Below are 26,228 nucleotides of genomic sequence, written 5' to 3'. Positions count from 1 at the left end.
TTTATGTTCAAGGTAAATTCAGTGTGTATACGTTGTTTCAGTAATTCACAATGTTTTACACACGTCGATTTTATCTATTGCAATTAAATTTACAAATACAGAGTTTCGCTCTTGCACTACTAGGTGAAGCATTTTTTAAACAATTAAAAGACAATATAACACAATATGAGATACAAGTATATCAAGTTTGATCAGCACCTTACCTTGTGATTTATTCACATTTAACTTTTCAACGCAAAGTCCTGATGTTAGCCCGAATTTGCTTTAGTGTAAAGTACATTTTTAAAATTGCTTAGCATGCTTAGAAATTTTACTACTAACTAAAGGTGTAATTCATATCATCAAATGTTACATGTATGTCCGACTCTTTGAAAATAAATTATTGATATGTAATGAAGCCATATAATATGGACCATGCTCGTTTTAATTTTTAAATACGACATGTACCTAATTTATTTTCTTTAATTAAGGTGGTCAGGGGCACCTGTCGATATTAACATGGGTGAAATTACATTATAACCAAGAATCTTTCACTGGTTCAGAATTTTCAATTTTTACAATATCTGACCAAAAATATGTTTTAAAAATGTTGGGGAAAGTAAAAATCATAAAAAGACCTAGCAGAATTCTAACTCACGAGTTACAAATTCGTACATGTAATTGACGCTCTCCACTGCGCCACGAATAATGAATGCAAGTTATGAGATTTTGTACACATGATATAAATTGTAAATGGTGTGAGTACTGCAACGTTCAGACAGACAGATTGACAAGACGGCAGTTAACAAAATGTGCCATCTTTAGTCCTCATAGACCTACAAGTAGAAAATTAATTATTATTCATATCGGTTACTTTTAGAACCATTTTAACAGGAGCTTGGACTTTGGGTAGTTGTGTCAAACAGCAATGTGACGTAGGCCTCTCTGTTTTATTGTTGGCCACTAGCCATGGCTTTTAAAAAATCAACAAGATTTTGCTAGCTTTTGAGCGAAGGCTACTCGATTCGTTTATATTTCATTTCGAAACCAGCGTCATTTTTAACTTGTTTTGACGCAAGAAATAGATTGCTTCGTCCTAATGAAAGTCCGAGGTGTTGTTAGAATGGTTCAATCGTAATGGTGTTGTGACATTACATGAAAGAATTTTAATATATAATAATTACAGACTGTCATGATATCGACAATATACTTACTCAAGTTAATTAGATACTCACCTTATGTCATGGGATTGAAATCGTAAACACACTTGCCTGTTGCCAAATTGACAGACTTTCTCGTTGTTAATTCAACAGATTTACCCGTTGTTAAATTTACATGTACACCCTTACCCGCATTGGGTAAAGAAACACAAACTAAGTCCTACCCATTGTTAAATTCGCAGACTTTCCTGGGTTTTTGCACACTCGCGCGTTGGGTAAAGTAACAGACTTTCCCGTTGTTTTTGCAGACTTTACCATTGTTAAATGTACATTTACAGACTTGTCAATTGTTAAATTTACAACTTACCCATTGTTAAATTTATTTACAGACCTAAATGTCCCCGTCGTGAAATTTACAGACTTAACCACTGTACAATTAAAAGACTTACTGCACCCGTTGTTAATTCTACAAACTTACCAATTTGTTAAATTTACACACTAACCCGTTGTTAAATTTACGCACTTACCCATTGGTAAATTTACGCACTTACCTGTTGTTAAATTTATGCACTTACTCGTTGTTGAATTTACGCACCTACCCGTGGTTAAATTTACACACTTACACGTTGTTTAATTTACACACTTACCCATTAGTAAATTTACGCACTTAGCGCACTTGTTGTAGCATTAACAATCGACTTGGCACTCTTCCCATGTTCGTTAAACATGGCCAAGGAAATAAGGTACGTTGTATTTGGCTCTACAATATGAATTAATGTTTTCCGTTAGAAAAATACTACAATCAAGGAGACATAATTATTGTCTTGAATAAGATTGTTGATATTTTACACGTATTGGATAACTGAACTTACTTAGGTTTTCTATTCTAAAACTTCTCTGACTCGCAGAAATAAACTCCTGGTTTTCATTTGGTTTTCGCGTCCCAAATCCTGAATATAGAAACACAATTAGGAAAGGATAAATTTATATGATATTCATGTTGATATTTTTTTTAAACTTTGTAATATCCTTTTCTGTTGCATTTAGCAGCAGATCTAGCATTGTGAACTTTGACCAAAGTTAGTGTCCGTTACGTCATAACCAGCTACTTGCTTCAATCGCAACCTCTCGGGTCTTTTCGTCAAAGCAACTGTTGGTGGGTTTTTTTCCGAGCTCTGCTGGAAAGACCCGAGAAGCTGCGGTTAATACTCACCTAAAATAAATCCCACGATCACGTGAAGATAGTCTTTGAGGGGCGGTTTCCAGTTCACGTCTAAAAAGTTTGTTCCGGAGAAAACCGATGTGATGCTTGGAGTGGGCAAAGCATGGATTGTATCCTCTGTTAACAGTAATTGAAAAGTTAACTAGACATATTTTTAGACAAAATGTAAACTTGTGCACGTATACGGCTTGAATTTAAGCTGTTTTTTAATCTTTTTCACATTTAGATATAAACTTGACCTCAAGAATAAAAAAAAATATGCGCATGTTCTCATTCGCTTTTTGTTTAGTTTGATGTAATTGAATTGACCGTTATTTTGCTGAAGTTTCGGTTGCCTTTTTTTGAATAATATTGAATTATGAGATATATTGTGCAAGTATTTTAAATTTTGGATTCGAACTCAAATTGCTCAATTTGATACAAACATTTCTTTACAACACATCAATGTAAAAGAAATTCATTTTGTAGAAAATATTTACACACCCAAAGAAAACGTTTTGATGACGGCCGTCCGGGAAAGTTTGGCTTTGACGCCATCACTGTAATGAACGTTTACTCTGACGTAATACGTCGAGTCGAAAGAGAGGTTTCTGAGAACAAGGAACGTTGTTCTGTCTGCAAACATAACCGTCCATCTCTTCTCGCCCTGCTTCTTATAATACACGTTATAACCTGCAGAAACAGAAGCATATCAGTACGCAAAACGAACATAGTCAAACAGTTATTAAAATGATAACGCAGTTTTTTCCTTTAGTTTAAAACATAAAACTGAACAAACCATTCATTAGATTTGTTAAAGACTGTTTACGGAAATATGGTGGGTTGTTAGGGTCCAAAGAATGATTGATTTTCAATTGAAACAGTGTACATATCAATCGGGATCATATTCTTTTCCCTCATATCTGAGACAAAGTACATGCATACGTAACATATCACGTGGATACGTGGCATCTCTCTCTCTTCTCTCTCTCTCTCTCTTTCTCCTCTCTCTCTCTCTCTCTCTCACTCTCTCTCTCTCTCTCTCTCTCTTACCCAGTAACTGTCCCTGTAGCTGAGCTGGAGGGAACCACCGGACGTTCACTGTTGGGATTTCCCCGTGATTCAACTCGAGGCTCACATTCTGCGGAGCGTCATCTGGCGATTAACACAAACTTTGTTTTACTTGCATATTAGTCTCGCGTCTTATATACCAGATAATGATGGATATGGAGCTACAAATGTAACTATTTTTGGCACAAGAAATACACACCATATTGGTCGAAAATAACGAGGGGGTTCAAAAATTTGAACAAGAAGTCCTTGTAGCAAATACATTATTTTTTTTTAATCTAAGGGGCGCGGTCATCAGATGTACATGATAGACTTAACCTTAAATCTGTTTTCTTTTTTAAAAAGTGAAGATAAAAATAGCTTTATGAACCTTATCAATACAGATTTGAGAAGGTGCAAGAACCTTGGCGATTCAGTCCCAAGCCAATGATCAAAATGACCAATTTCCTCACCATTATTGGCAATATACATCTTGAGACAAACAGATTAATCTTAATATGTTTAGACTGTCTTTTTATTATATATGATTATCATTTATACCATACCATCTATGCTTGGTATACAATTGAGATTCATTGTATTTCGAAATACAAAAACTTTACGGTGTAACATTCATTTTAAAATAGGCCTCGATCACATATACATGTAAAAACATGCAGCATCATTTAAACAAGAACTAGTAAAAAAAGTAATAATGACCGTGTTAGTGAAATAAAAAAGTATATTGTTTTACCAAACTGGATATCATCGTCGCTCTTGTCGACATCATTATCAATCAATGGAACAATCGACATCTTCCCGTCACCTTAATGAAGAGAAAGCAAGGTTTCGTTGGTTTGAGTCATTTGGTGGTCTGTTCCTTGACCTTAAATGTACCGCGCTCTACAATTATCTTATCTTATACATGTATTATCTTATCTTATCGTGTCAGGTTGCTAAAACACACCGTACACAAACGTTAATTCGCGGACTTACCAATCAATTTCGTGACGTATGCAGGAACCGCATTTTCGCGAATTAATAAAGCGTAAAAAATTCCTTTATTAACTGTTTTTGGTTTTTTTCCTTACATGATTTTTCCCATATATTTCATACTCAACAAAGCTAAAATCAGTTCAGCGCGAGTGTTCTTTTTATCGCGAAATTATTAAACCGCCAATTAAAGTTAATTTACAGTCTTCGTTACCTGCCGTGGCCACAGCGATCACAGGTTCGCTCTCCCCAAAATTGTTGAACGCCCGCACACTCACAATGTATTCATGGTTTTGTCCTAAATAAAAAACGTTGTTTCTGCGTTAAAGAATTGGTGGGCATCATTTCTCAGAGAGAGAGAGAGAGAGAGAGAGAGAGAGAGAGAGAGAGGGGCATAGTATCAACTAATTCTTACTGAGTTTATGAATGGTGTACTGGTTTTTATTGGCGCCAAGAATTTCTCGGTACACCTCGGGAATGAACCTTCCATAGCCTACGATATATCCATTGACAGGGACCTCTAGTCGTTCCGGTCTCTGCCAATGTAATGTGATTCCATAGGGCACCTGCTTCGTGGTAAAATGTATGGGTGGTGCCGGTGGTTCCTTTACAACTAAATTAACATCAATACAATGCATGGAAAAAACTTTCGGTAAGGGGTTTTTACATGTTTTTATGATTTTAAATGCTAGGTTATTTTTGTTTTTATATTTTACGAATTTACGACTTTTTTAAACAGAAATGTTAATTTGCAAAAATACCTATCCATCTAGGTGGAAAAATATTTATTTCCAATTAAACATGACGTCATATCTTACCCGGAAGAGGAGGAGTCGTTGCTGTCAGCCATGTTGTATACGGCCCTGTTTCATTAAAAGTTAGGGCAGCGACTCGCACATAATACGTTGTGTCTGGTAGTAAGTCTGTTAATTAGTAAATCGTCTAATTAATCCATCAACAATCAATATAAAATCAGGGATCATAGAATATTGATTATTGAAAAAGAAAAAAAAAGTGTTTAGACACTGAATCCTTGTAACATGATTTTGTGGGGTTTTTTTTTTGAAGAATAGGTATAAATTAAATTGTCTATGGAGAGTTTGGTCGTGAAAACGGAAGGTAAAAATTGTAAAAAGCGTTTGATGGATGCGTGCTTATAATTCATGTTGTCAAAATTGTAGTCATTTAAAAAAAAGAACTTTCAATCAATAGTTGTTTCCAGTAATTTAATGATTCTACCGCATTCAAATATTCAGAGTACACTTCACGCGGAATAAAAGAATACCTAATCTAATTTGTTCATCTAAAAACCATCATTTAGCTAAAAATAAAACGTCCATACATTAAGGCTTTGAAATTTGAACATTTTGCTATATCTTTAAACAAATATCTTTCTCTTAAGGAAATTAATATAGTAAAAAAAAATGGCCGCATCCATCCATCCCTCTTAATGGAACAAAGTAACGTAGTGTTTACCCCCGAGGATGACTTTGGTATCATTACTGTATTGGACAGAGTCCCTGGCTGTGTCCGATGTCCGGTAACCCACGATGTACTCTGTGATGGCCCCGCTCCTTGGGGGCTCGGGAGGGGGGCTCCAATGTAGGGCGATTTCCTATCATATAGAAAAGATTCGTTACCGGAACGAGTTGTTTTCTTTACTGCAGTTAATTATCGCAGCTCTTAAATTTTTTCAGACGTTGTTGACTTGGTTAATATAATGACGATGAATAAGGAGGAATTGTGATTTAGCAAAGGCATCGGTTCACAGATCGAACCCAGCCGAATGTCTGCGCCGATTGAAGAGTATAAAAATCTAACTTCCATTATCATGATTGTATCTAACCGTTAAAAATCAACTCTGTAAAATCAAAAAAAAAGATGTGTATCTCTTTACTGTATTACTCCTATATAACTATCAATACTTCCTTACCGTATAGTTCACTCTGTCGACGGTCAGATTTTGGGGCGTGGCAACAGGTGCGCCAGCCAAGGTGCGCACTACAATGGACGAATCATTGCCCACTTTCTCGTTAAAGTACGGGATGATAGAGATAAAGTACGACTCTGGGCCGCTTAGCCCAGTCAGCACGTAGTTATTATAAGACGGGCCCAGCCATTTGTCGACGATGTTCGAATCGTTATACTCGAGGGGGCGGTACCTCAGCAGAAATCTGGCCAATCGCTTGTTAGTGGGCGGGTCCCACTCTAGAAGAATTGAATTTGAAGACAGCGGCTTCCCTCTGAGGTTTCCTACTGCACCTGTCTGTCTCGAGTCATCGTCGTCTGAATATATCAAAAATTCATATAAATTATATATAAATAATTATACATGATTTTGCAGAAAAAGATAATAATATGCAATAGACTACGATGGTTTAGGGGAAAATACCGCTGCAAATGTTTGAATTTGATTCCAAAATAGGTATGTACATTTATTATTTATTTTTTTTCAATTTTAATTTGCTGTGTTTCAACTGGTTAAAGAAGATTACAATAAAACTTTGATAACTATAATAGTAAATTTAACGGATTGGTTTTATTTTTTGCGGTTGAGATAACATCTAAAAATTTAGAAATATTTTTATTTTACGCAAATAAGTCCACTTCGACAGTATAACATGTTCATGTTGATATCACTGCAGTCATTTATAGTTTAGAGTTACCTGCAAGAGGTTTGTAAATCCTGAGAATTGGGTCACTCGCCCCCGCATTGTTGACTGCCGTTAAGTATACTGTCGCCTCTTGCGTATCGTCTGCAAAATACAGAATTTTGGTGACTCATTCTAAGTAAAATTATAAGGTAGTACGGTACACCTGTCGATATGAATGTGAATAAAAAATATTTCATAATTCAAATACCTTCACCCAATAGAATTTTTAAATTTTACAATGTTTGACCAATTATACAGTTTAGAAATTTTTGCTAAGGGCTAAGATGAAAATTTTATTTTTTCCGTTGAGAGCGCCGAACATTGTTATTCGTTTGTAGTAGTCATAAATTATAAAACATGTTATATAGAGGGAACAACCAATAAATAACGAGAAAATAGAGAGCGGGAAATTTTAATTTTTTAAGTTAGAAAACATTCTATTACAATGAGAAGTTAATTTGTTTAAAAATCAAAATTAAATTTTCCTTGAGTTAACAAAAGAGTTACCAAAAGAGCTCATTCATAATAAAATTCTTTAGTTTAAAACGTCAAATACTAACTTTCGTTTTTGATCTAGGAAATCGATTGTTTATTGAACATTGATTTCAGACAACATATTCATTTTTTTTTTAAATCTACGATAGGCTACATGTAGTTAAAATTACTAATACAGTGGGTTCTTTTTTTTTTTTTTTTTACCAAAATCCGTTAAAGTGTAGTTACGTCCCCTGTTGTCCGTTAGGTGTCGCTGTAGGACACCGCCCTGATAGATGTCCAGTCTGTACTGCCGTATGTGGGTCATGTACTCAGGGTGGGGCGGCAGCCAGCGCACCGTCATCGACGTCTTATTGACCATCAGAAAGGCATCAGCAGGGGGCGTGGGTCGCCGGTTTTCTGTAGAGATTATTTTTTTTCAAAATTCAATTAATTCGTATCATATTTATAAACATTTTTTGAACAGTAAAACCCTCTTTTGACAATTGCGATACTACCTTTTTTCCAGGCATATTGACATACATGTAGTTTAGGGATGCTTCAAATGACGTATATTTGACACAACTGTATATAATGTCATTTATCAACAAATTTTGATAGATTGCCTTGCAAAATAGGAGCACTGGAGATATCGTGAAAGAGTTAATTTTTAAGAAAAAAAATGTAAAATCTATTGCGAATCAAACATTTGTTTTATTCTATTCACACTTAAGCATTGAATCATTATTTTTTAAAAGATGTGGTCTCATAACTGCAACGGTGTGTGCATACAAACTGAATAACGTGCGCTAGCGCTTATATTTACGTTTTATAGCATTTATTCCCTTTTCGTAAATATGATTTATTTTTTAAAAATCTCTGCCTTATTCAACGAGTAATGCGCAATTAACGTAAGAGCCATTGGAACAGCCGAATTATGCTGACAAAAATAGTGCACAGCGTTTTAGATTCTAATAACACAATTTAATTTTTCATTCTGTAATTAGATGAATATACTTTTGATGAACTAAGAAAATAATTAATTGAATTCATTTAACCGTTGAAAATTTACGTCAATGAAATAATAATCAGCGTAAGTATAATATCAGATCATGATCCGGTTTGAAGTTGCGAGGAGAGTCAGTCATGTTCACCGAGAAGTAATGAAGGAAGACTGAATGTATTCATACGCACCAGATTTGGTGATTGGGTCTTGTGTGTTATACGTAAATATCAATCAATGCAATTTAATAGGGGAAAAGAAAGTAATTATAAATATAATGTAATAAACGTTGTATCATTAGGTTCAACACACAAGTTATCTCTTAATTTAAAAAAAAAAACCAAATCCCTTTTAAAAAACTGTAAGTACCCAAGAAGAAGTTTTCGGGGATGGTTTCAACTGTTATTACGTCAGAAGCTACGTCATATCTTCCGTACACTGCCATCACTTTTATGTCATAGGTTGACCGCTTACGTAAATCTACAATCACAGAAGATTTCTAAATTCATTACACATTTTGTGGAATTATGGCGTCACTATAAACTCAGTATTTAAAATCATTTTAAATTCACGAGAAGGACAATGTATGTATATATCGACATATAATGAGGACTGTTTTAAAGAGTTTTTTTATGCTAAACCTTGTAGAAGCATCGTAGAAGTGGGTGGAAACGCTTTTCTGACTCGGAAGTCTGTGTCAGTTTTTCTCTTGTAGAAAACTTTGAACAGGTCTGGTGCAGTCGAGGAGTTTGTGAACCAGTTCAGCGCAATGACCTTTAAAATCATAAAAAAAGACGTGAATAGAGATAAGAACCAACGTAATTTTAAACTTTTTTGGACGCAAGAAATAGTTTGTTTACGTATTCCAGGATGTCTAAGGCCTTGTTATAATTACCGTATCATTCCAAAAAAGAGTATGGAGTGTGGGTTTCGGAAGCGATTTCTCTGTAACAACGGAAATGACGTCACTTTCACTTGACCGTAGCCCCTCGGGTGTCACCGCAACCACGTATATCCTGTATTCGGTACTCTCAGTGAGATTTCTAATGACACAACGATTTAAGGCTACTTCCTCCTCTCGCCGATACCTTCCATTGACGTCTGATAACGTCACTATGTACGTCACGTTCAGATATTCGTGTTCGATCGTGGTTTCCCATTCGACTTCGATTTTTCTTGACGTCATCGCTCGAACCGTGACGTTTACAACCGGAGATGGAATTGGACCTGTGATTCAGAAGAGGTTTTTTTTAAATAAATCTACTGATTAGCATAAAAAACAGACATCATATTGAATATATTAAAATGTACAATCAGTTTAACAACGTACGTGAAACGAAATTAACACCACAGGTTTTTTTTTTATCGAAGTGTGAAAAATGAAGATTCATTGCATGTTGTTGGTTTGTTTATAAAAATAGTTTTTAAAGTAATAATAAAGATTTCATTTCATTTTAAAGGTGGGATCCCTTTTATTTACTAGTATTTCCAAGCGGAACAACGGATTTGGATTTTGTATGCATTCCTTGTTCACAACTCAATGCCCCCATGGTATATTGAAAGTTTTAGACATTTTAAAGAAATAATTACCAATTTCTCTCACTTCACAAGTCAATTGATAAAAAATTTGGTGTCTGTAATTTCTTTTTTTTTCAAAATAGAAGCATTCAATTATTTAATAGTTGATAGTAACATACACCACAAATTATAATGGTCTATTCACATTACCTGTTACAACTATGCTGTGTTCTTGTGTTACGTTTTCAAATGCATTTTGCGCGTGGCATGTTGGATTTTGGAAATCCTCGGGAATGTTGTATAACTCTAGGAGAAGAAGATACTTGTCGAAGCTGTCCTCTTCAAATCTGGTGACGTCATAGTGAGTCTAGAGATCAAAGTACATATGTATTAGGGTGAGTTAAATTTTAAACTGTGTCCCCACCCCCTCCCCCCTCGAAAAAAAGAAAATTATTTTTATTTAATCTATACTGGAATAAAATAAGAATTTAAAATACCGAGTATTAATTTCAATCATTCCCAAAAAAAAAAATTCTAAGGGATAATGATTTGTTTTTATTTTAGGAAGCAATCGTTTAAACATGAAACTTGATGCACGATTTTAATCAACTAATTGTTTGTATAATAAAGAAAGGTACACCAAGATCCAAAAGAAACCTACAAACCCTTGTCCCAGCACCCATTCGTAATGAGGCTGCGGCGTGCCCTGTACGATACATCGCAACGTCACATTCCCGCCCACTAAAGTCACGTGGGCTCCTTCTGTGACGACAGTCACCGGAACTGCATAATTAAATCAAACAATACGATCTTTATTAAAAAGTTATTAAAGTTTCAATTGTTCGTTTTTATATATGTTTGTCATACGTGGGAAATGGGGCACGTAACCGAAAATTTAGCATCAAATGTTACTGTATCCTTTGCAAAAGGGGAGCGATAAATCATGCAAAACACCTCTCTCTCTCTCTCTCTCTCTCTCTCTCTCTCTCTCTCTCTCTCTCTCTCTCTCTCTCTCTCAGCACAAGAATCAATTGCAATAATATACATGAACATATTGGTACATACTCAACGGGAGGTAACTTACCAGGGGTTTTAAACGGGGTTGTCACACTGGCTTCTTTTTTAGATTTAGAAGTGACTCCTTGGATCGTGACATTAAACTCTTGACCAGGGTCAAGGCTATACACCTCGAGAGCGATAGGATCCCCATAGATTTCCTTTATGTACAATATATGGGAATCTGCGACATAAATTTTTGAAATCTTATGCGGATATTCATATTGAAAAGAAGTTCAATACATATACATTATACAACACTCTGTTTTCTTCCTATTGTTTAAAATAAGTTTGGACATGCACAAAATTAACAGTTGTATTTACCTTGCGTTATTTCCACCAAATACGTCACTACTTCGCTAGAAATGTCATTCCATGTAATATTTACCCCGCCGGAAATCTGTTCTATTTTTAGATTAAAAAGTTCTTCTGGGCTACCTGTATAATCATATAAAAAATATGTAGCTACAGAGCGAAACTGTAGGTTAACTTTATTTCGTTTTCCTTTGCGTATATTGTTTTTAATACACGTATAGTTATTATTATACAACTGTCTTTGTGTTTACTCTTACACTAGAAAACTGATTACCGGTATTTGATTTTTTTTTCCTAACGCCAACGGTTGTTCAGCAATGACTCCTAATATACAATAACTATAAACTATCAAAGCACTATAATCTTTTTCATTCAATAATCTAAATGAAAATTGACTACTTTCAGAAAAAAAATTTAATTTATAGTAGTAATCAATTGAAAAACAGCAATAACAACAATTTAATCTCACGTGGCACAGTTTCAGTAACGGAAGTATCCACATCGCCATCACGCTCGTTATTGCGCTTTCCCGGAAGTTTGACTACAATCCATGGCGTATAGGCTCCCGTGGTATACCGAGAAAACGCGGCGATTCTGACTTTGTAGAATTCTCCCTTCAGCAAGTCTATGAATAGAAAAATAGGATTTTCTTAAATTAGGAATAAAGATTTTCACCATGATTAATATGGAAATACAATATGATTTCTGTTTATTTAAAATTATGCGACAATATTAATAGAATTGAATGTATTGAACTCTTAATCTATGCAGTCAAATAACCGATAGAATTAAATAAAATTTAATCAAACTCAGGTTGTGACCAATTTATGTATTGATTTACCATGTCAGAACTTTCAGTACTTTGATTTTTGCAGTTTCAAAAAAAAAAAGATAGCATTTTTTCTTTCTTTTATATTTATATCTACATTTTCCGTAAAGTAAAAGTAACATAAAAAAGTAACCAGTGAATGCCAGAGACCTTATGTGTAACAGAGGTTTTTTTTGGTTGGGGGGGGGGGGGGCTTGGTTTTATTTTGTTTTTTTTATTTGTATTTTTTTTTGGGGGGGGGGGGGACTTACCCGTTTATTTTGAGAATTTTTTTTAACCTGTGTCTGTATGGGTTTAAGAGATAGAGAATCTTATGTTAAATCCTAATCTACTAAATTTCAATATAAGTCATACATTGTTTCATTTTTTTCCTTTCTATTACAAGTATATGTATGTGATTTTCAGAAGAAGAAAAAAAATCATGATACGTGAATGATGGTATCAAATGCCTTATGGTACAGACTGACAATCTGGGTTTTTTGGGTGGCTTTATTTTTTCATTTTTTTTTACCTGAGATGACGTAGTTGGACTTCCAGGGACTGGCCTTTGCTGAGCACATATCCCCCCGCTGCACCCCGCGTCTCTTGTACTGAATCTTGTACCCGGTCAACTTGACGGTCGGCTTCTTCTGGGGGGTCCAAGTCAGGCGGATCTTCTGTTGGTAAAAAAATGAATCTATTATTAGAAACAAATTTCCATTGGTTGTATATGAAGTATTTAGCGTTTTTTCTTCGCTGTGTATTTTTTGCTTGTTTGTGTTCTGCTTTTTTTTTGGGGGGGTGTTATTTTTATTTGGGGGGGGGGGGGTGATTCGTGGGGTTTTTTTTTAGGTTGTTTATTTTCCATATTCATAAGTATACGTTCCGGCACCAATGGAAGAACGATGCCCTAACCTTAATATTTGTCTCTGGGCACGGAGAGAAATTAAGTATGTAAATATATCCTCACCCATCCTATCTCACCCCAACACTCGATGGTCATTGTTAATTAATTACACTCACCGTTGTCCCGATGGCTTTCGCTTTAAAATTGGAAGGGGAGAGAACCCCGTGCTCTTTCTGAGTCTTACAAAACAAAGACAGGGACTTTGACACTTTGGATGCGTACACGGTCTGGACGCGGAACAAGTACGTGGATTCTGCTTTCAATCCTTTTAGAGAATACGATCGCCTCGTTATGACTTTTGACTTAAACGTTTGGCCTTTTTTCTGTTTCCAGGTCACTCGGTAACCTTTGACATCTAGTGTTTTTGCGTCTTTTGGGTCTCGCCATTTCAGCTTGAAGCCAATCGGCGAAATAAACTTGACTTTTAATCCTCTGGGTTTTGGATATTTAGCATCATCATCTAACGGTGTAATGAAGAAAAAAAAATTAAGCAAGGCATAAAATCTGTTGAAAAAATATTAATACGAATTCTGGTCAAATTTCAGTAATCCTACTCCATTTTATAAATATCCATCCCATCCTTTTCTCCTATATTCCTTTAAATCAGCATGAGGAAAATGATCCATCTGCTTACCTCCATTATCTCCCCTTTTAACGACAGGTGGCGTCGATGTTGTCACGTGAAGTGTTTCGCTCCAATCGCTGAGCAACCAGCCTTGTTTTGCTTTGACGATGAAGTTAAATGTTTTTTCTTTTCCGAGGCCTTTGACAAGGAGAGTATTGACCCCAGTCTCCTCTGTGGTGGATGTAGAATCTGTACAAAAGATATCAAATCCCGCTTAGCTGCAGGTCTGTAACTTCCGGTTTAAACAAAAAAAAATCGAATGGACGACGGTGTGCCAAGCCGAGGTTTCCTCCACTCGTCAAAAGCTATATACAGATCTGCAGCTAGGACCCTCTACATAATATTTTTGTTTTCTAAACGTTGGTAAAATCATAAATTATCACAAAAATGTGCTGATTTTGGGAAGTATTACCCAATTTTTTTTAAAATGTGAGTTACGTGTTTAATTTCAGTCTGAAAAAGGGAAGGAAGACGAGGAAGAATGGCGGGAGTGCAACTTTCTATACTTTATTTTTGGTTAGTTCAAGTTGTCATTTAGTTCTACATGAACAAGCATTCTGAGTGTATTGCATTAGCGATACATCACCCTAACGGCACTCTAAATCGTTATATGATATTAGTAAATGAGAAATGTCATCTGTTGACAAATCTTTATTGCTACTCAAATTCGATCTGTATGGTGTATCAAGCTACATACCCAGTCTCATGTCATTCACCAGACCGTAATCAACAAAGTCTGGAAAATGAAGTTAATTGCTCACAGCCTTTCGATTAAACTATAGCCCCCTCTCGTTGCACAAGTAGACTTAAACTATCTTAGATATTCAAACCTGCCGAGCTATCCCGCTTTATGATATACAGCAATGGTTTCCATGACTTCTTATAATGCACTTCCGGCCATGTCAGGTTCACGTCACATTGGTCCGGAAGTTGTCTGTTACAAATGACGTCAGCATGGATATCTTTTGGAGTAGACAGGTATCTATAGGGCCCTAACGAGCTCTCGCTAAACCCTGAAAACAAATGATATAATCATATATAATTGAATTTCTATAACGAGATTTTATGAATAGATAATAAATAGATAATAAATGTTATCTTGTTCTTAACAATTTCCGGTATCCCAGTGAATTGTATGCACGCCTTTTTTATAATTATTTTTTAATATTTTATCATCAAAAATTTGATTGATATTTATTATTTATTATAAATACGGATTAAGTTTATATTAATTATATCCATATCTAAATTTTTATGAACCTCAGGAACAGGGATGGGGTCAATTACAATGGAAAGTAATTAATTAAATTACAATTACTTGCTTAAATTCTTCAATTAAATTACCATTACCATTACAACAGTTTTCAAATGTAATTAATTAAATTACAATTACTTTGCAGATGTAATTAATTAAATTACAAATTACATTTTCATCAAAATTTACTAAAACCATGATTTATATACAACACAAAAACATTTAAGGAGGTATATCTATAATATGTATAAAATTTCCTTATAATCAAAATAATTTCACTGTTTGAGAATTTGCTAACTATTCTAATAATTAGTTACAATTTTTGGAAAGAAAAAATATATATTTGGTTTTTATTGTTTATTTTAAAATGCAGGTACTGGTAGTCACAATATGGAGGTGTCCCATACACCCTGATATTCAATAAACATTTAAAAGTCATATCCCTTAACCTACACCTATAGTATTTCTTGCAAGCAAAACTATAATATGAAAACTTTCTCCTTTGCATTTTTATACACTATTTTTTTTCTTTGTTAATACAATGCCAAAGTACAGGTTAATCTCGGGTAGAGGGCAGACTTTAATTGTTATCAAAACACAATTCACACCTGTTGTTCTCTACCTAATTATCAAAATGTGTGCAATAAGGGAACACACCCTGTGGACATGTTAGGCATCAAAAACTTAAACCTATTTGAAGCCATGCATTTTAGGTCTGTGTATTTTAGGCTATCAATTACAAAGCATGACTTGATAGTTTATATAATTTCGATGACACTGATTTTGTTTGTAAATTAAACAGTGATGTTTTAAACTAATTAAATGATAATTAACACACTAATTATTCTAATAAGAAGGTAAATAAGTATTTTTTAAGAAAAAAGAGATCAAACAAATCATCAAATACATGTACTTACATGTAATCAAATTTGGGAAACTTATCATTAAATATTGAATCACTGAAAAAATCCATTTTGAAAAATATTTAGTATTATGATGATATATATAATAATAGTTTAATGCTTTTTAACTACTCTTCGAACTTGACCTAATGTATCATTGTGGGGGAAAAATGGGTAGTGGACGGCTTAATATTTATATGTCCATCAGTGTGTAATTGAAAGTAATTGAAAAGTAATTGGAATTACATGCCTTTTTTGAAAGTAATTAATTTAATTACCATTACATGTAATTGAAAATGTGGCCAATTACACATTACTTCCAATTACATCAAAATTTGTAATTAATTACACTCAATTACCATTACAAATTACCATTACCCCATCCCTGCTCAGGAACAGAATCAATACGCAAACGATGTTTCCGCCGTATCAATCGAAATCGGCATTATTGTCTCCTGTGGCATGATCGTATTACTGTTTAACCCGTTTAGAATTTCTCAGGGAAAAATAAAGTTTGACTCTTTTCATTGGGAAAAAAAAATTCACATACACGTGTCCTGTTTTTCCACTCACTGCTGTCAACCGTGACAAAGAATGCATTTCGAAATCCCTCTTTGTTTTAATTTAAATGGCGCCAGTCATGAATGATATAGTACATAAACAACGCTTGGGGATGTTTTTTTCTTTGATTTTATTATAAACGTAACAAATCTAAGCATGCGGTTGATAAAGATATGGACGGAATTTAACTCCTTGATCTGTAGAATAAATACTTAGTAAAGTAAATGAAAAGAAATTAAGCTACGTATGTGTGTGCAAATCATCCTTAACCATTCTAATTGATTGAACTCATACCTTATCTTTATTTTCAATTAAACATCGAAAACAGATCTAGAATTTGAACTTCATTCTTATTTTGTGAAGTGCGTACTTACTCCCCTTCTCTCTCTCTCTCTCTCTCTCTCTCTCTCTCTCTCTCTCTCTCTCTCTCTCTCTCTCTGCATGGCAGTTAAGAATTGAAGTTACATGAAAACAATTGCTATTAAAACATTCTGAGGTTATGGTCGAATATCGTAGTAATTTAGGTTTTAATTCTTTAGAAAGAAAATAATTCTTTAAAACACAATTACTAATAATACAAATCCAAGTCTTTTGTAAGTTATATTTCACTGTCCTATATCACACTTAATTCATGCACGATAACGCAAGCAATTAATTAATTGTTCAATCAATAAGGGATTTCCAAATTGATGAGTAAGTTGACATCAATCAATTAATGTAAAATATTATTATTCATAAACTTACCTAATAACAAACTAAACACTATCAGAGTTCTTCGCATGATTTCCTATGTATAAACTCCTTTCAAATTCACGTGAGCTTTTCAGTTGAGTGGGGCTTTTTTTTTTAACTGGCTTTCATTCACATTTCCTCCTGAACTTTTGCCTGGTTGTTTAGATTTGCGGCAGCCGTTTCTAATTAGGAACATTCCTTCGTGTTTTTGAAAAATTACCTAAAGCTTTTGGAGTAGTATCGAGTTTTCTCTTTTGCCGCGAGAGCTCAGCGGGAGCTCTTGTTAGGCCCGCTGAGTTTTCACACTCTCCTCGTATTTAACAGTGACAGATCTTATACTCACTGTCATTTTACTTTGCTGAGCTTTTTTTGCAAATTAATGTTTACATGTCAGTCTTTCATGTTTCTTTTTCATTTATTTCTTCATTCGTTATTCATGCCCACGAATTAATAGGTGGAAGAAGATTCGTGAACGAGATATATAGCGGCCAGGCGCGCGGATACAAAATTTTCCCTCAGAGAGTGTGGGGGTGGGGTTTGGGGTTAGGTCTATTGACTTAGGAAGAATATAGTTTACTGTGGATCAAAGTCCTAAACTATATTTTCCCCATGCAGTTGTCATCTTTGTACGCATTTGAAATGACGTCCCTGAATTTACGAAGGAATTAATTTAATAAACTGACGATTGGAATTAATTTCCCGCTTTATATAGATCAACGAATTTTTAGCATTTTAATTATTTGACTGTATAATATGCATATATTGATTTTGATTGATGCCTTAAATTATCATATAAATTTCAGGCGCACAGAGAGAGATATTACATGTATCTTTTGAGAAGTGGACAGGCGTGTGTAGTATGCTATGCCTGTCCACTTCTCAAAAGAGAATAAGAGAGAGAGAGAGAGAGAGAGAGAGAGAGGGAGCCGGAGAGAGAGAGAGAGAGAGAGATTTCTGTCCCATGCACAAAGAATATAAGTAGCAAAAAATGAAAAGTTAAACGTGACCCTTCATGCTTGGTTCCCCTCCCAGCTGATCACAAACTTCTGCAAGAGTTCGTTTGCGTGTGTAAATTTATTTGTATCGGGTTCGGCATACTGGAAAACTTGATGACTCTAGTTTCATTTTAGTGAATAAACCGGTCAATGTACTTCAATGACTTGTTGTTCACATGTTGAATTCTTTTTTGTCAACACCTGTGAAAAAGAAGGGCTGGTCCATTGTTCGTTGTTTGGCCAATGCACGCCGTTTTGCGGGAAGGTAGCAATTTGGTATTGAGTGTGTGCTTATGCAGAAAACAGGTGAAGTCTAGTTTTGACTCTCTCTCTCTCTCTCTCTCTCTCTCTCTCTCTCTCTCTCTCTCCATTTTGTCCTCACAGGAATTGTGCCATCAGGATCAACAGTTATTTCTATAATACATATTTCCTTTTCAGTGATGGGGAGAAGAAATAAGAGACTCCAGGTGTTGCTGTGTGTAGCAATTATTCTTTGTATCTTCCAAATTTTCAACTCCAAGTGGAATATTTTTAACATTGGAAAACACTTATTTCAGGTTGGTTTAAAAAGTAATCCTCTCTTATCCAACATCATAGTATATAACAGGGTTGTCTCTAAAAATTGAAGTGAAGGAGGAAATTAAAAAGTAGAAGGGGGTCTGGGGGTCTTGCTTATAGTTACATTGTGTTTGAAATGCAAAAATAGCCGGGTAATTAAGGCATTATCGGCGGGGGAATTCCCCGCCTCACGGGTCTTAGAGACAACCCTGATATAATGTAGAATATAAAATGAAAAATATATATATGGTTATTAGAAAAAAAAAGATATTTGGTTAGAAAGATTAATCGTCATTTTGAGTTTTTAATTATTTTTATATATATACGTGTAATAATGATAATTACTGTAATTGACTAACAGACCTACATACAATAGGAAATTACTTAATAATGCCTTTACTTAATTTTTATTAAATAATGAATACACTCCTTCACTTCAACATTTTTGAAAGCTCTGATTATTTTTATGAAAATAAAATCAGTCTAGGACTACCAAGGCAGAGTTGAAAAGCTTGAACGACATTGCAAAGGATAACAAACCACCCTACCAGGGTGAAGCCCCATCACCCAAGAGTTCCAATCATCCAGATCTACGGATCATCGTGGTCGTTTATAACAGACCCCAGTCCTTAGAACGTCTCCTCAATTCTCTGAACGAAGCCCACTATTTTAAACATAATGTCGAACTAGAGGTTTGGATAGACAGATCGAAGAAGGATGGGTCCATACACAATGCGACATACTACGCAGCGAGCAAGTTTAAGTTCCTCCACGGGAAATATAAAGTAAGTCATTTGTAAATATACATGTAATTTGAAATCATCAGTTACCTTATGGTTGCTCAAGTTTTTGTTAATTTACAAACAAAAGAACTAACATCTCATTCAAAATATGAATCACAGTCTCTTAACATTATTAATAATTATGTTCAAACAAATCAACAGAATTTCTGAACTACTAGTCCTTAGCATCAGGCAAAATGATTTGTGCAGCACTACATTGACATTTGTACACCCTGAAGTTAATACATAAATTATTCATTATTATTGAAAAAAAAAGTAGGTGCAAGTCTGTAGCTCCAGATTAAAAAAAATTAATGTTATTGTAAATTGACAGTTTCTAACATGTAATGTTACTGTTAGAATTGCACATGCTGTAGTTTTCAGACTTTTTTCGAAGCAGCAGCTAGAGACCTGCATCTACACAAAAAAACCTTGGTATTTATGTTCAGTGCTTTGATATTTGTATTCTGTACCTACATATATCAACAGGTATGCAACCACACAAAACATGTGGGTATTTACGGCCAGTGGATCGACACTTGGAACCCCGCCCCTGACTCTAAAGAGATTGCTGTCATTCTAGAGGATGACCTGACCGTGTCTAAACACTTCTACCTGTGGCTCATCAACGTCCACAGGAAATACGATGACCGGACGGACCTGGCTGGCTATGCTCTCCAGGGGCGCAGCATGAAGCATGGAGGGGCAGCAGGGAACCTGAGGGGCCCGGACAAGGATGTATGCTTCATGTACCCCATCCTAGGTATCTGCTCAATTCAAGATTAATCTTGTTCTTTTTCTCCTCTTCTTTGTATCTCATCAATGACTATGAAAAACTGATGTGTAGATACTTTAAATGTCTCCTTTAATTTGTAAAACAAAAATTTGGTAAAAGTTAATGAAAAATATCTTTCTCTATCTCCTTCTTTCTATCTTCTCTCTCTCTTTTTTTCTCTAACCTCTGTTCTTTTCTCTCTATCTATTAGATTCATGCTAAACTACTGAACATATTTATGAGGCCTAATATCTAAAGGCAATTTATTTATTTCTTAGACCTTATTGCAATTGAAATATACATTACCTTAGTAGATCTATCTTCTAGCTGTAGGTAACGGTACTTTTACTTTTTATCTTCAATGCATGCTGCATGTAGTACCCATAAATCATTTATCTTGATTCTCATCTCATGCATTGTCTTTGAAACAATTAAAGTTGTCTATTTTATCGCACACCAATGACTTATAATGAACCATTTTAAATGAACAATATAATTAATTCATCTCTATATAGCAAATCGTTCATGGAAATTTCGACTATCTCTGATCTATTTTTTTTTTCTTTTTTAGCACTGTATACAGGGAAATAATCTGCCCCGTTTTATTTTTGCCCCTTTTGCCTTCGTCGTGAGCAGGCAATTTTAAGGCTGTGCAAATTCCAAAGTCTCAAAATGTCTCTCTATAAACATGTCAACTTTGTTTTGGCAAATTCAAGATGGGGCAAAACGATTTCCAAGTGAAGAAGGGTGAAAGTAACTAAACAAAGGATGAAAAAACCCTGTATACAGTATATATATATATTGGGTACATGTACACCCCCACCATAAGAAAAACCAGAGATTTTGACAGCTTTAATCTATTTCAAATTACCTCAGCTAGTACACACTCCCTAAAAAAATCCAGCTTTGTGTAATAATCAAGTTAGAGCAGATAAAATTCCGTATTTGAATTACAGCACATGTAAATTGTCTCTGATTTATTTTTTAGGTACTTGGGGATACTCCCCACACCTTAAGAACTGGCTGCGATTTGTGGAGTGGTACAAGAACGTGTCAAAGGACCCCAGCTTCCAGCCCCTGGTCCCCGGAATCCTACCCTCCCAGTGGTGGCAGGTGTTCCAAAAACAAGGTAAATATTGATAAGAAAAAAATATCAATAAATATATATATATCAGGAATATTAGGAGTGTAAATGTGTGTATATAAAGGCTCAGTACTGCCACGCTTCTACTAGCACTAGCTAGTGGGTTAACCCTTTAGCTCAGTCGGTACAGCGTTGGTTTTTAAACTGAAGGGTCCCGAGTTTGAGCCTAAGTTTGGTTATTCCTCCTCTTCTATTACAGGACAAGTATGGCCTCAATGTTGGTCAACAGTGACCAAAAATGTGACTACTGCTATATATGGTTTCATCGGTATTAAATTTTGTTAAATAACAAGTTTTGTGGAGTTCGTTGTTGAGTTCATTCATGAAAAAGAACTTCATAGAATTAATAGCAATTTTTGATAATAGATTTTATGGATATGATCATTGTCCACGAATTTATTTATCTTTGAAACAGTGATTTTCGTTAAATTCACAAAATTTGACGCCTAAGAGTTAAAGAGCAGATTCATAATAAAGCGCGAGGAATTTATTTCTGTATAAAATCTAGAGAAACAACCCTCACGGATTTAAAAATCTCACTGACAGTTTTATTTTCCTGACAATTTTGAACTATATGAAATTATAACAAAAATTTGGTGATCATGATTTTATATTCTCACAATTTGATACAAAACATTTGAAATGCGTAATAAAGTAATTGCGAAAAATAATTAGGAATTTACAGTATAAGTTTAAGAGTTTTGCTATATATCTATATTTACAGGTAAAACAGACGGCATGTGGAGTATGTGGCATATCTACCACGCTTGGAACAACAAACTCTGGACTCTGTATCCGAACCTCGAGGATTCCCGCGGCCTCACTATCAGCTGGAAGGAGGCGGGCCTCCACTACAAGAAGGGGGACACCTCCGCCGACCCCATACTGCAGGAGTGGAAACCAGTTTACAAGGACCTGCCCAGGGAACCAGCTAGAGTGGATGTGAATGGGAAAGTGCTCAGGTTTAAAATACAGTAGCTGGGGGAATAAATGTGCATTTAAATCGATTATTACTGTAGTAATTTACATCAGATAGTCCCATTCCAATTTAGAACATTGAAATATTTTATAATGTTTATGGGTTAGATTGGGGAATGAAGACAGAGAATTTTTTTTGGAGTGTTAAGTCTCATTATTATATTCTAAATATATACTGTTTCTGTAAGAATGAGAGTCTACCAATATTTGAGGGTATTTGAGGTTATTTTGGGTGGGAGGGGGTATGCAATTTTTTTTTCCACATTAAGTGTAATTAGGAATGAAAACTATCATACTGTTAAAAAAATGTTTAGGGTTGGATAAAAAATTGTGGGGGAAAAAAATATCAATGAAGCTTTATTAGAGTGTAATGCTTACTATTTACATATTTAAATATTTTGGAATCCGTGGCTCTTATTGATCAAGAATGACTCATGAGTATTTTTTCCTACTGTTGATTTCATTAAATTATCATTATTGAGCACTGCATATTAATAATGTAATGAGGAAAGGAGATCAACTTGTCTTGCCAACCACCATTCATGGCTATGCATATAAAAGTCCCATTATCTTTTTTTTTATAATTATATACTAGTATACATAGATTTTGTGTGTTGTGGTTTTAAGTATTTTTGCTCAAGACATTTCTTGTTGTAATTTTTGTATTGTTAGAATCTTGCTTGGTATATATACTCTAGTTGGTTAACTGGTACACTGTGTGTGCTGGTTCCCAGAGGGCATTGTGTTGTTTTGATTTCTTGAATACTCCTCCTTTCTATCTCACAGTGAATTGTTTTATTTGGGTTTTTTGTTTGTGTTTATTGCGAAACCGTTAGGTTTTTGGGAGAACCTACGCATGCTTGGTGTAGATCGAACCACTTGTTTGCAAATATACGTAGATGCATGAATATCATTTCAATTAGATTCATTTTGTTTTTGAATCACGAGGATTCCGTTACAGATTAATGTTGTGACAAGGAAGATAACTCCTATGTGTACAGTAAAAATTAAGCGGGCTGGATGGTTTTACTCTGTATTAATCTCCTTAAATAGAAGAGTTCTGTGTGAATATTTAGCAAATATTCATATATATTTCAAAGCTAAAATATACGGATTTTTTGTTATTAAATGATGGTTTATACTTGTAGCTAAGACATCATATCTAAACATTCAAGGAAGATCAGGCCCTGGTGCCATAAAACTTAGACAAGCTTACTTTTGATCTCAGTATCACTTTTCCACCATATATTCCTTTTGTAAAAGTGAGACTTAATTAGATAAAGGTGATCTTGTCTAAGTTTTATGGCCCCGGGGCCTGATGGTTAATTTGTTGACTACACAGCCTCCTTTATACTGAGATTTGAAATTAAGAGAGCTTGATGGCCATGGCTTTTTTTTAGACTGTATTGGTCTCCTTCTAAAGGAGAGCTCCATATCAAAATATAGGAAAATATCCAAATTCTGAAAGGTAAAATTTCAGTACAATTTCCATACTAAATAATATTTTATTTTGTTCCGGGTTACTTACGCGTGTCAACTAACTTAAACGGTAAAATTTCAGTAATATTTCTATGCTAAATTATATTTTATAGCTTAACAATTCATATTTAAAATTCTAGGAAGATATGTTGGTTACCTAATTTATTGACTATCCAGCCTCCTTTTTAAAATTTGCAAGCAAGAAGTAATAATGAATGCCACAAACGTTAACACAATGGTATCACAGTATTAAACTACGCAATATATGAAAACCTATGAACTGGAATGACATTGTTAGTATTTGCAAACGCACAAGATATGACTATCCTGAAAAGAAGTTTGTTGTTTTGATCTTAACTTTTTGAAGTTGATTGATTTGTTGGTAATTTAATTACATTTTATTTACATTAATGTTCATTGTTGCAGTATTATCTAAAGCTTTGACATTTGAGCTATGAAGGAGGTTATAAACAAAGTCCTAGATTATATATGCATAATAATGTTTTGTTTGTTTACAAGTTAATTTTACAAAAAACTTTTACATATGTTAAATTGTTAATATTATACATGTAATAATACATTAGCTATTTTTCCTTTTCTCTGCATACAAATAATCAAGAGTCCCATTTTTCTATATTTTTTACATGCCTTATTTTACATACATATACAATGTTTATCCTTATGACATCACAAGAGTACCATTCTTTTTTAGAAGAGGTTATATTTTCTTGCTATTTTTAGAGGCAATTTGGCTTTGAAAACCTTGTCCTCATAAACTATTTTTGTTGGTTTTTTGGGGGGCTTTAGAAGTGTTCTTGCTTTAAATATTATTAATAATCATATTTTGTGCCATTTTTGCTTTGAAAGTGTTCTTACCTAAAAATCTTTTTCTCTAGTAATTTTTGTGTAGAAGGTTTTACATTATTTTTAATTGCCATATATATACAACTTTTGCATTTTATTTTTGTACAGTGATTTTTGTTAAAAAAAAGCAGACATATCATTTTCTTTAGGTTGTGAAAAATTGATGTTAACTTTATGGTTAAATAATATATATATATTGCATGTATAACATGCAAAGTAATACAAAATAATCAGAGCACATTTTTTTATTGCATTAATTTTTGAAATGCAATGTAATGAAATTACATTTCTATTGTGTTAATCATTGTTTGAACTGAAATGTCATGAGATTACATTATTGCAAATCCAATGTAATGAAATTACATTATTATTGCATTCATTTTTGAAATGCAATAAAATTCCCATTGAATTCATAATATTGAGATTTTATTTCATTACATTCCAGGTGCAATGTTATCATTATTACATATCAATTTCATTACTTCCTTTGTTAAAATTTATATACTATTTCATTAATATTTAGCATAATATTTATTTTGTTTATTAATGGAGTTATATATCAGTTACATATGGAACAGCAGTGCAGGATCAATAACTATTAAATATGAAACAATTTGCATAAAATCATGAGATTTGAAAGTTAAATTTATAGGATGGTCAGGTGACTTGTTAAAAATATCTTTAACGCGAATTTAAACACATGAAATAGTTACATATATTAGAACTGAAAGTTAAATACAATCAGAATTTAAAAAAAAAAAATTAATGTTTACTAAGAAGAAGTTGTTTTGGTGTTAATGTGTTGTTTATTTTTGATATTTGTTAGTTAGAAATAACATTCAATATTTAACATTTTAAGTGAATTGTTGTTCATGAAATAAAAAGATTACTAACTGCAATTTATTCTTTGTTTTTAATTTTAATTCTTACGACAAAATGTAATCTTTAGTGTGTTCAAAGCTGCACATGGCTGGTTTATATTGAACTATTATCCTTGGGGGGGGGGGGGGGGGGGTCCGACGGATATTTGAGTTTGCGATGGGGGCCCAAGTTATATTATCCGTAATACTTCTCTGTAAATTTAAGAAATTTTAATTTTTTCAGAGGAGGGGGGGGGGGGGTGTACTGGACCAATCCCCACTCTAGATCCGCGCACGTTTTTCAAGTCATCGAGGTCTATGGAGCGGTAACGTAATAACTTGTTTACCCGGTTTCTAGTGATAATATTCTGATGTGAGCCGTAAATTTCCCTCTGGGTTTGACATTATAACAATAAAAGGGTTGAAATTTCCCCATAAAATTTTGTTAGACAGTACCATGGTTTTTAAGCAGTATTTAAGTTCACTAACAGTTTTATCAGTTCCTAAAATCAAAAGAAAAGTTGATGCTCTCATAGATGATTTATCTTTTGATCTCTTTGTCTGACCGACTATGTAGTACGTATTTCTGTTTTACATATA

The 26,228-nt window shown here is 34.2% G+C and overlaps 2 protein-coding genes across 3 annotated transcripts; one reads left to right on the top strand and one right to left on the bottom strand.

The window, feature by feature from the left end:
* Positions 1-111: 111 nt before the first annotated feature.
* On the bottom strand, positions 112-17,570 carry LOC105326948 (receptor-type tyrosine-protein phosphatase delta). Of its 2 annotated transcripts, none has more exons than XM_066088741.1 (27): positions 17,206-17,570; positions 14,574-14,756; positions 13,753-13,932; positions 13,235-13,578; positions 12,744-12,888; positions 11,873-12,028; positions 11,413-11,526; positions 11,117-11,272; positions 10,694-10,815; positions 10,243-10,399; positions 9,410-9,741; positions 9,156-9,288; positions 8,884-8,994; positions 7,737-7,931; positions 7,050-7,139; positions 6,317-6,669; positions 5,860-5,998; positions 5,202-5,306; positions 4,799-4,996; positions 4,598-4,681; positions 4,145-4,216; positions 3,394-3,495; positions 2,845-3,033; positions 2,353-2,478; positions 2,012-2,089; positions 1,812-1,899; positions 112-816 (listed from the first exon to the last, which is right to left on the bottom strand). In XM_066088741.1, the coding sequence occupies exons 1-27, from the start codon at positions 17,240-17,242 to the stop codon at positions 801-803; spliced, it is 4,005 nt and encodes a 1,334-aa protein (XP_065944813.1). In that variant the 5' UTR covers positions 17,243-17,570; the 3' UTR covers positions 112-800. The 2 variants fall into 2 exon arrangements, with proteins under 2 accessions (XP_065944813.1, XP_065944814.1); XM_066088742.1 differs by having other exon boundaries at positions 112-815; positions 1,787-1,899; positions 17,206-17,568.
* Positions 17,571-18,294: 724 nt separating this feature from the next.
* Positions 18,295-25,650, top strand: LOC105326947 (uncharacterized). The gene is made up of 6 exons (XM_034466077.2): positions 18,295-18,494; positions 18,627-18,745; positions 19,229-19,531; positions 20,018-20,291; positions 21,292-21,432; positions 22,172-25,650. Exons 1-6 carry the CDS (start codon positions 18,482-18,484, stop codon positions 22,423-22,425), a joined length of 1,104 nt encoding a protein of 367 aa, XP_034321968.2. The 5' UTR covers positions 18,295-18,481; the 3' UTR covers positions 22,426-25,650.
* Positions 25,651-26,228: the final 578 nt, after the last annotated feature.

Source organism: Magallana gigas, chromosome 1 (assembly GCF_963853765.1).
Source record: "Magallana gigas chromosome 1, xbMagGiga1.1, whole genome shotgun sequence".
In the NCBI taxonomy this organism is placed as follows: Eukaryota; Metazoa; Mollusca; class Bivalvia; order Ostreida; family Ostreidae; genus Magallana; species Magallana gigas.
Note: the sequence above shows the minus strand (reverse complement) of the source record. Positions and strands in the feature narration are given on the sequence as shown.